The sequence below is a fragment of the Prunus mume genome, linkage group LG3, assembly GCF_029339155.1.
Source record: "Prunus mume cultivar Tortuosa linkage group LG3, ASM2933915v1, whole genome shotgun sequence".
In the NCBI taxonomy this organism is placed as follows: Eukaryota; Viridiplantae; Streptophyta; class Magnoliopsida; order Rosales; family Rosaceae; genus Prunus; species Prunus mume.
This window is the reverse complement of record NC_142700.1, coordinates 25,393,333-25,405,112: the sequence shown is the minus strand read 5'-3', so window position 1 is coordinate 25,405,112 and position 11,780 is coordinate 25,393,333. Positions and strand designations below refer to the sequence as shown.

The 11,780-nt window shown below is 35.3% G+C and overlaps 1 protein-coding gene across 1 annotated transcript; it reads right to left on the bottom strand.

Moving 5' to 3' along the window:
• Positions 1-265: 265 nt before the first annotated feature.
• On the bottom strand, positions 266-10,271 carry LOC103327191 (uncharacterized). The gene is made up of 12 exons (XM_008229485.3): positions 9,815-10,271; positions 8,945-9,091; positions 8,719-8,833; positions 8,525-8,619; positions 7,440-7,543; positions 7,109-7,146; positions 5,843-6,078; positions 3,849-3,942; positions 3,563-3,753; positions 2,212-2,431; positions 1,535-1,702; positions 266-867 (listed from the first exon to the last, which is right to left on the bottom strand). The coding sequence occupies exons 1-12, from the start codon at positions 10,013-10,015 to the stop codon at positions 719-721; spliced, it is 1,758 nt and encodes a 585-aa protein (XP_008227707.2). The 5' UTR covers positions 10,016-10,271; the 3' UTR covers positions 266-718.
• Between the last annotated feature and the right edge of the window lie 1,509 nt (positions 10,272-11,780).

Here is an 11,780-nt window from a genome sequence, read left to right as displayed (position 1 = left end):
GAGATGTAAATCTCTCACACAACTAAAAGGCCTTAAGGATTCAGACCTGAGACCTCTAGTCAAAGTCTAAGCTAATTTCCACTGAACTAGACCATGTTGGTTGAAGTATTTGGAAGTAGTAATAAGATTCAAATAATTCAACTTGCAAAATTGACTATCAACTCAATGATGTCGCAAGAATGACCATCAAAACATGGTACATCTAAATAAAGCGAAATATTTCTTAATACACTTTTTAAGCATTCAGAGCTGGGACTAAAGGAGATTTTAAAAACGATAAATGAATATGATCTTCTGCCATTCAATTGTTCTGAAAACATCAACACTTAACCAAAAAGGGTGGAAAATACTACAAAAGGCATTATCAAAATTTGTGGCATTATCAACGGACTTCAAAAATTTAAAGAAAACACTACATACTTAGACAAACCACCTAGTTTGATCACCTTCTCCAACCAGACCAAAAAAGGATCACCCCCTCCAGCGGCAACTTTCTAAATAATATCACAGAAACTGTAGTCGGTGACAGGAATCTGTGAGGAGCGCTAGTAACAGTTGCTTATCCTGTTGGCCATAGAAGTCTTCCAGAGGAGATGGCGTGGCATACAACCAAATCCTTACTAAAACAAGACCCAATGTAAATGGAAAAAGCAATAATGTTTACCCTAACTGAAAGTATGTGCTGTATTAAATCAAATTATCTATATAACTTAAAAGCTTAATTGGTTTTCTTCTCTTCTTCCTTAACAGCAGTGTCAACTGCACCATCTGTGACCTCATCATCACCACTGAAACCAAATTCATTTACACGTTTCTTGTCCACGGGATAGATCCATTTCTGGTATACGTATATCAGAAATATGACATCTGTGAAGCAAGAACGAAGACAATAAAATTAAAGGGGGGGAATATGTGAACCAGACACAAACCAAAATAAGTTCAAACAAACAGACAGAATAAACTACTAGTTTCAACTGGCCTTCAGAATATTATATAGTGACTTATAGTGCATCAAAATGTAACACGATAACCACTGGCCTGGGCAGCCTAATACAGGAATACCGACTTCCCCTCTCCTAAGAATAGGAAAACTTGAGAAAGAAAAGGCAAGGCCCGATTTTTTAGCTTAGTAGCACTGTTCTACCAAAGAAGAAACCAGATTAAAAAGACAAAACCCCCTACACCCCTTAGAAGATCAATGTTACACCTTTTCTCATATCCTAACTAAACTATATCCACACTACTTCCCGAACAAGGTGATTATGAGCTGTTTCAGGCCCTTCACTTCAACATAGTGCCACCTCAGACTGCAGCTTCCAGGAGGTGAATTAGTTTTTTATTTATTTTTAATATGAGCTAAGTCGTGATTTGAAATACCTAAATGATGGGAGCTGAACAAAATTCCACACCACCAATGTGATTTATCAACTAACTCATTCAAATTTCAATGAAGAAACAATTCCAACCCCAAAATATACACAGATTTATGTATATGACTACCGAGGAAAATAAACCGAAATAGACCACATCTTACCATCACGGAAGACGGAAAGGCGATGTAGTATTGGCATTTTTATGACAAAGGCAAATAGATCATCGATGATGGTGTTGAGGAACTTGTAAGTCATCTGCCTCCAGGGTAGATGAGCCACTGACTTCAGCTTATAGTTAATGAACAATTGAGGGCACATCATAATAAAACCTGCAATGACAATGTATTCAAAACAAAGGGCACCAATTATTAAATTTTTACCACAAATAAGGTTAACGACCTAGTATACATAATATAGGAAGATTGATTTTTGTGTAAACTCACTATTATGAGATGCTAGCACAATTCTGAAAAATCTATTATTAAATCAGAGGGTTACCAAAGCAAATGAAACCAGTATATAGAACAATAGAATAGATAAGGAAAATGCTAATAGCTTAAGACAAAAATAGATTACTTAGTTCTCACTACAAAGTCTTGATTACGCTCATCAGTATCTTCATTCTAAGGTTTTAGATTGAATAAAAGGGCCCAGGCATAAACTTATCCTAGATTATAGTTACACAAAGAAGTCCAGCCTCAGTAAGTGAGGTATACACAAGAATCATAAAGAGAATTGAAATGGTTTCAAGTAATTAACAAGTAATGCAATTTGCTACTACTTTAAAAATAAGAGGCCATATTAGCATAGCAAACAATGGATGGAACCAAGAACTTACCAAACATGTAAACACAGCTTGTGAGTGAAGAGAGAATCCAAGAATACCAGCTCTTGTGACGCTCGTACTTAAGTGAGTAAACAGAGGAGCATGCAACAAGGAAGAAGAGCACATATGACAAATACTTCATCGCCATATCATCAAATTCTTTTGTCTTATTTCCTGCATATGACTCACGGTCTCGGAACCTCAACATAGGTATCCTCCCTGTTCTATCAATCTTGAGATGGAAAGGACACAAGTGTGTTAATTTTATAAACTCGGTAAACTAGAGATCAGGATGATTGTTTTAAATAGCTATGTCACGACACTGAGTTTCAAACATTAGCAGATAACAGCATAAAGTATCATGTGATATAGCCATATAGGTGGAAATCAGACATATGGCAATTTTCGTATTAGATAACAGCACTCTTCAATAAGAGTTGACACCCTACAGACACACACATATATTCCATTTGATTATCATCATCACATTTCAGTGTCTATTAACATTGTGTTCATCTCCTTATTTGATGATAATTCAACACATGATCCATTTGATTATCATCTTCATCATTCACCACTAATGGAAACATTGTGTTTGTCAATTTATTTTATCATAATTGACAATCAAATGGATATATATGACTTCTGATTTTGCCTTCTTTTTTTTTTTTTTGGCATGAATGACTCTTAAATGAAGAATCAGAAAATGGACAGTTCATATCATACCACATTGCAAAGGTGGGCCCCAACACATAGACAAACTCAAAACTGAAACAATCCAGATGATAATCAAAGGCTAAATTATTCCCATTATTGGCTGATTGTTTGTAGGAATGATACTTCAAGGGCTAAATAAGGATGTTTTTTTCTAAGGATCATTCTTAAGGAGTTGCTAGATACTTGGAAACATAAGCATCCACAAATCTCACATTTGGAAAACATACAGATTTGTAACAAGTATAGAATCACCACGTGTCAAACCTTTCTTAAGAAACCGAATATTATGCTAAATATTTCTCTTCCCAGCTTCTCTTCCCGAAAAATCAATGCCAAAATAACTCTCTTCCTAAATACCCAATCTTTGCACCCTCTCCTTTCTACCTTAACATCCCACAGAAAATCCTTTTTTAATTTGTAGGAAAGCTACTCACAACCAACTAAATCAAAGTCTCCTTTATAAACACATATAGACAGCTTTTATCCACCCAGCTAACCTTAAATTCACTCTTTCCAAGAGCTTAGAACATAACTCAAAAAGAGTTGCTAATAGGTCCAAAAAAAATTAGGGGAAAAAAAAGTAAGACAAAGTGTGGTAAGTTATTTGGCCTAATACTTTGTGACAGTTGCAAACTTAAACTGATACCTCAATGTGCATAGCCTTCCCAATTTTCCAAAACTCAATGCAGCAGCCAATTCCAGAACTTATAAGTATCATCCACGAAGTATCATTGTCAAGTAGATAGAGGAAGACAATGAACTGACATATGAAGCTCACAATAACAGACTTTGCAGAAAGTCCTTCCATAGACTTATTTTTGTTCCAAAATTGAATATCTGCAGAGAAAAAGTTTAGACTAACAAGCCATCCCATAATCCTCAAAATATACGAGTAAATAAAACAAAAGAAAACTAAAAGAACAATCACTCACCATTCTTGAATGCCAAGAAGTCAAACACTGAATGAAGTAAAGAAACAACCATTGTGATTCCAAGGAGGTAAGGATTTCCTTCCAAGAACACTCTCTGTAAAGCATTACAAATCAATTAAGATTTGAAAAGACAAGAAAACCACTAAATATTAATTTGCATATATTGGTGCTCAAGCAGCAAGAATCATGAAAATTATTAAATTAATGAAATTCCACCAGAAAAACACATTAAACTAACTACTAAAAAAGGTTTCAATAATCATCTAAAGAGCAATTTAATTACATCAAAATAAAATAAGTGAACTAGTTACCCAATCCTCTACTTCCCCTAAGGTTCTAGGTCCATAAATTTGCAATAATAAATAATTAAAAAGCGGCAGTATATGCAGATTTTCTTTTATATTATATATACATATTTTATTTTATTTTAAAGAAAAGGAGAAATTTTATTTCATTAAAAAACCATAGAGAAAAGTGGACAAGTATTCCAGCAATAATAGAAGGAAACAAGAAAACTAGTACAGACATTTACAACTATGAGAAAAACAATCCTAATGAAGACACTCTAGCCCAATCAAGCAAAATGGTTGAAAGGGATGAATTCCCAAAAATAGGAGAAACAGAAACCCACAGCACTGCCCAGTACTTTGCCTTTTCCCACACCTCCTCCACTTCTGGCCCCTGGTGTCTTAAAAAATCCGTTCATTTCTTTTATATTAATATTTTTATGAACATTATACCATATTTATGAGCAAGGTTAAGACTTTATATATTGCATGGATTTCTAACAGGTACCTCCTAGGTAACTTTACACTAAATGACTAAATCATATTTTATTTTATATGAAACAGAATTCATTGATTAAAGCAAACAAATACAAAAACAGAGGACAAGAAGTCCACTACACTAAAAAAGCTCTCAGCAAAAACAGCAAAAACAAGCATCCACAACAACACAACAAGGCACTAGGAAACAACTCTCCAAACTGAATATATAGAAACGAAAGAATTATCCCCAGAACCACACCCCTCTTCCTATTGCCAAACAACTTAGGCCTCTCGCAGAATAAAGCCACACAAGATTGTGGAACAATCCAGCTCAAATTGGACCCCCTAAACAGCCTAAACCATAAGCATAAAGCAGCCAGGGCAGTGAACAGATAACCTGTACTCTAACAACCTTTTAATATGTAACACACCAATGGGAAGAAACACCCATGACACTTGAGGGGCATTTTCTTATCAATCCTACTGATGAAAGTTGATGGAAAACCCTCCCATGAGCAATAATCCAAGCTGAAAAGATGTACCTTAGGAGGTACTTTGGCCTTCCAAATTAATAGAGGCGATAAAAGAAGAAAGATAAGGGTATTCCATCAGCTTCCATCAGTAGGATTTACAAGAAAATGCCCCATGAAGACTCCAACTTCCAAATCCTCCCAGCTTGCCTAGCAAGATGTCATCCAACACTCTGATTGTGATATAAACAAAGCACACTCCCCCACTTCCTCATCATTAAGATTCATACAAAGCCCAAAACTCCACAGCAGTGGATAGGAAATAAGATGAACAAACATACTAGCCATGGACGTGTTGTGGGGATAGTGACACTATAAAGAGAGCAGTTTTCCCAACCCAGCACTCTTCCCAAAACCTCGCCCTATTCACATTACCCACCTCCAACGATAACAAGAAGAGAAACAATTGATGCCTTGGGCCAGGTCTTCCCATGGCAGCAACTTGTGCTCCTAATCACAACATTGGAATCCCAACTGTTCTCATTCAGTCATCCTACAGTGCTCACATTACAATGCATTATATATCATTTGTTTCATTTTTTGGACTCCCCAATATATGAAATGTAGTATCTTAATCTAATTTACCAAATTTCAACTGAAAATCAGTACTGTACAAAGTATAGCAAAAAAACTGACTATTGAATTTATTAAAGGCAAATGCAAGCCAATCTCCTACAGTAACAAAAATAAGCAATACCTTCAGTTCATCAGCCTCACCCTCAAGCATGCTTCCATAACTACGGTGAATTTGGAAAGACTGATCAATCTGCAGGAATAGTTGCCACTTGGTCATGCTTATGGGACCTACCTCCAGGTTAAGAGCCAATTCTTTCACTGTCTCATTAATTGCTATCATCTTATCTCGAAGTAGCCAAAATTCGTTGAAGAAAATAGTTGGAAAGTAGTTCCCAGTACTAGGCTCAAGATTCAAGTCTGCAAAACTGGAGTTAAGAAACCCAATACTCCAATCTTTAGCATGTTTTACCTCAGAAACCCACATTTTAGTCATATAAAGGCTCCAGTCAAGTTACTGCTTGCACACAACCACCAAAACACAATGGCAACAAGGATAAATCTAAGAATTTATCAACATACATACTGAAAATCATATATTCTCAAAGGAAGATATTTTTATAAAATATAAATAAAAAAACAATATGAATTTTTTTCCGTAATGAAAAGCCACCTATGCTCCATACATATGCATATAGCTTTCAAGAATACAAATCCCCTTGACTAACCAAAGCTTTATTCCCAAATGATGATTCCAAGTATATTCTGATTTTTCATTTGCCATAACGAGAAAACAGGAAATTGAAGAAAGCTCAGTGTGTGCAGTGGCAGGAAATTATGATGTTTCTAACTGGCATTATTGTAACTGCATACATCACTTTATTGCAGCATTGTGGTCAAACAAAATGCAGCAGGGAAAAATATAACTCAGCCAATGTCTTAAACTAAGGGTATTAGCATGGCAGCAACTGTATAGAAAATATAAAAGCTACAGTGTATTCCCAGCAATCCCCATTACCAGAAACCAAATTAACAGGAGAAATATCCAGGACTAGATTCTAAGTTATGTCAGTATTTGTCAGTGTGTGTAAGTGCTTGCGTGGAGACAAATCAAGACACATCAACGTAGTTGAAGAACAAAATTGTACATGGCATGAAATCATGTACCACTATTACTGTAGCAATTCGACAGTATCATCAGAATATTGAACTTTATTTATGTCATATCAAGACTATATGGGAGTTTTTGCAATAAAAATAATAGAAAATATTGATAGTATCAACATCATATCGAGATGATATCGATATAATGGGACTTTGCTACAGTAATAGTGCTATTTGAGGGCATTTCCCGGGATTAACAATCATTCAAACCAATAGAGAAAATAATCACCCAGCAATCTCATTATAAGACCAGAAAGCATGACCGTCAAATACAGTAGAAGGATACAAGGGGCAACATTAGGTGGAACAGCATTATGCGGGTACCTGCAGAGGGAAAACCCCAAGAATTGGAAAATTCATTGGAGAAAAATGCTTGTAACATGGGAAACAGAAAACGGTAGCAATATGGAGTAAGCACTTTTTCTCTGGGTAACAATAAAAAAATAATTATAATTTATATAATTAGTATATCTTAGGACCTTTGGCAAAATAAATCCCATACTAAACCAACCTACAGTATTTCAACTTTTAAAACTCCGAAGCAAGTTCCTATAAATAAAACATTCTGCCAAATACTTGCCAAACATTGTAGTTATTTCAAACTCCAGAAAACATACCCTGTAAAATCATCAACCAGATTAATAGTAATATTTGGCTTCCAATACGAAACCCACTCCACAGGACCATTATCTTCAGAATCACCTTGAGTATCATCAACTACCTGAAACAACCAACATGGACTTAATTAGGACTTATGACCGTAACACTATTGAAAAGAACATAAATTTTCATCACGTATTATTTATGAGAAGTCGAAGTTAACAATGTTGCAACATTTCACTATTGAAAAGAACAAGATGGTAATCAATGTTTTATTATCAAGGACAAACATATTTTCTGATAGACAAACATATTGATATTAAAAAAACATCACCAGCCTGAATATACAGAAATGTTGACAGAGTGATATCCATATCGCTAAAAGTTTAGGAAATATTAAACCAACCACTAACAGTTAATCAAATAAACTTCATAAGATAGTATGATATGATATATACACGAAATATAGCATGCAGCAGTGGGTTGTAAGGACTTAATACTCTTTAACCACACTCTATAGATTGGATAGTTTCTCCTCTTATGAACCAACTCTAGAAAGGTTTTTTATTCTTACATGTATGGTTAACAGATAAAGAGAATACAGTTACCACTAGTCTTCTATGAATTGACTTTTTTTTTTCCTTTTTTTGTTCTTTTTTTGGAATAGATAGGAATGTAATGGTCAAAATAGGCAGAGCCTCTTTTGTGAAGCATATTAATTATTAGAGGAAATTATTTTGTTAACAAGTACTTCATTTTTTTTAAAGCCTACTTTCAATATGTGAACTGGCCCATAAATATTTTCGAGATCCAAAATCTGTTGAACTCGAGCCTCAATCAAGTCCAGGCCCACTCAGCCAATACTCCTCAGTACTCAACTATCCACCTAAGCTTTTCTCTTGACTCAAGGTGTGGGTTTTTATCTCAAAATTCCTTGGTACAATTTTGGGACAGCTACCACTTAATTAACCCCTTTGTCCCTTCTCTGATGTGGGACAATTGTATATGATACCAATTCCCAACAGATTTGAGATTCTAGTAATCAAAATTTGAAGTTCACTCATAAACAGTAATTGGAATCAGTAAATAAAAAAGAGCGTGCCTCAATTAATGGTTCCTTCTCATCAGAGTCTTTCGAGTCCCCCAGCAAACTCCTTTTTTTATCAGCTTTCGGCTTTGGCAGGTGTGTCACAATAGCTGAGATGAACAAAAAGATAAATTTTATTCCAGTATTCATGATGAAATGAAAGAATTAGAAAAGAAACTTTATGGATGAACTCCAGGAGACAATCTTACAGTGTGTCTTTCCAAATACAGCAACAGGCTGATACTCTGGATCACTTGGGTCTGGAGGGTAACCAGAGCGTGCGAAGAAAACATGAGCATAGAGACTTCCATTGTGCTTTAATGCCTGAAAGAAGAAATATTTATCTTCATATCTTTGAACTTTGCAACCTATTGGAAACTAGTAACGAGAATATTAATTGATCATGTCTCATATAGATAAGTCTATAAGCGATACCTCAGATGGATAGTACTTCATAGAAAGAGATCTGGTACTCTCTGGCCCCCAGAGAGCATATGGAATATTAGTTTCATGCCAAACAAGTTCACGTTCACTGCCGAATTCATTGAACTTTTCACGTTCAGAAAGATACAACCACATATCCTGAATAGAAATCATCAAAAATTTGAGTTTGACAATGAGAATGGAAAAGCTCTAAAGGAAAATAGTGGTATAAAAGGCCAAATCAAGCCTACTCTGAAAAAATAACAGTTAGCAGTTTGCTTAAACCTGTAACACATAAAGATTTAAACCAGAAATGCGATTTTTCCCCATAACACCATTCACCACCAAGTTCATTTTTTTCCACATATATCTTTCTCTGTATACTCCATTTATCTTCCACAATCTTAGTGCACATGTAACCATGTGTGCGTTTATTTCCATCATAGCTTTTTTATTTATGAGAAGAAAAAATATTCCCATCCTATCTATATACACAGTTGCTACAGTAGCACTTCAACATCCATATGAGTTTCAATAAACTTCCAACTGTCATAGACATGCAGGTCAAACAACTGTCCTTTTTATTTATATTCAGTTGTAATAAATCATAACTTTCGAGTATTGTAGAGGAAGTATATACTCAGCTTAAGCCCTTAATATTTATAATTATATACTTCCCCTAAGCCATGTTATTTGGTAGCCAAAAGATTTATTTTTACGTATGTTGAAGACACAAAAACAGGAACTTCAAATAATCGGCAAAAATAAAGAGAGATACAGCGTACCCAGATCTCAAAAACAACCAAAACCTCAGTAAAGCATACAAATTTGAGAAAATGAATGAGAAAAAGAGGAAGAGTAAGAAAGAGAGATGATTCAGACCAGGGGTTCAGCCTTTTGGAAGAGATTGGTGCTGAGTTGAGTGGGGTCAGAAGGCTTTTTGGGAGAAAAGAATTTGGAAGCGAAGTACCAAAACACAGCAATCCTTATGATTCCAGTGATGCTCTGACCAAACCCTCCTCCTCCTTGCTGTTGTCCGCGTTGGACTTGCCCTTCTGCTGCCGCTGCTGCTGGCGGCGCCATCTTCTTCTTCTTCTTCTCAGCTCGAGCTGTGGCTGTGGCTTTGCCTCCGCTGAGATTTCGTTTCAGAGAATGAAAACACCGAGAGAGAGAGAGAGAGTTATGGGTGAGATCGAAATTGAAGGAAGCGTGAGAGATATTTGTATTGTTTATAATATTTTTGCTCGCAAAGAGGGAAGTAGTGTTTCGGCGAATCTCTAATTATGCTGGTTTGCCGAAGCAAAGTTTACATGACGCGAAATGTTTTAGGCTGAATTACTTTTTTTTCCCTTGAAATTTTGATTTTGACAATTTTAGTGTCGTAGGTTTTTTCCTTAATTGCTACAGTACACCCTAAATATTGGTCAAATATCACATTATCCCTTGAAATTTTAAATAACCAATTTTGCCCCCTTTACCAACATTTTGTGTCTTATTTTAACAAACTTGAAGGTAGGGGCAAAATGAAACGCAAAATTTGGTCAATGAGGCAAAGTGGGTCACTTTATATTTTGAGGAACAATATGAAATTTAACTAATGTTTCAAGGGTCACTATAGCAATTAAGCATTATTTGTTTTGTTGAAGTTTTATCTAATGAAGTTTATTTTTTATTCAAATAATGTTAGGGGGTGTATTCAATTAGGATTTTAAATGACTATTTTGGGATAATTAGGTCTTGTGGTATTCAATTAAGACTTTTAAATCATCTAAACAAGTCTTATGGTGTTCAATCAAGACTATTAGGATTTGGGTTAATGACTGAAATGGTCCCCCAACTATTACTCGAGTATTATTTTGGTTCACCAACTAAAATTTTCATTTAAACCGTCCTTATACTCTTTATTTTGTATCAAGATGGTCTTACCGTCAAAATCTGTGTATTATTCCTTGAAATTTAAGGACAAAACCATATTTTTAGGTGAGTACCCTCCTTTAAAACAACCAAGCCAACGTAGGAATGCATTCCCTCCCATTTCTGTTAGAAGCTCCACCAAACCCCCAAATTAGAACTCTAGGTTTGTGATGTCGGAGATTTCAATGACCTCAAGTGGCATGAGTCAGTACTACGCCTGTGGGACAAAAATAATTCGTTGAACTTCGTGGACAGATTTGAACCCGGGAAGAAGATTCGATGCTTGTAATAAAAATTTGGTAAGTTATTATTTGGGTTGCAAAAGTTGTTCTTTTCCATTTATAATTGCTTGGTGAGGTCTGAAATTGGGTAAGATTTGATTTCTAGAATAGCAGAAGCGGTATGCATTTTTTGAGTGGGTGGATAATGAAACTTGTCCAAGAGGAAAACAAGTGGTCCTTGGTTTGCTTAGAAGACTTAGAGTAATGAAGGAGGAAGGTAGAGCAAAGGAAGAACAATTGAGATATGTGGAAGCCAAAAAAAAAGAACTGCAACATAAATTGAAAGAAATGGTTCATGACAAAAAGGTTTTGGAATGGGGTCATGGGCAAAGACAATTGATAATGTGGGTTTCCTTGATTTTTTCATGGGGTTTGTTTATAACATTTGTGATGAGTGGGAAGTTTTAATTGTTGAGGGGTTTGTTTCTTTGAATGTAATGGTGAAGACTTCTATTTCAATTGTAGAATGAATGTCCATTAGTGTTCTCAAAGTTTCTTGAATTGAGGTTATTTGAATATCTGGGATATGCACATAACTTAGTATTCCACTGAGTATAACAAATTAAAAGTCATTTCATTCTTGACCACACAGGCAATTTACAAAATAAACATTCCAATTACAGAGTTTGAGCCCTTCAAAATCAAGACCAGTT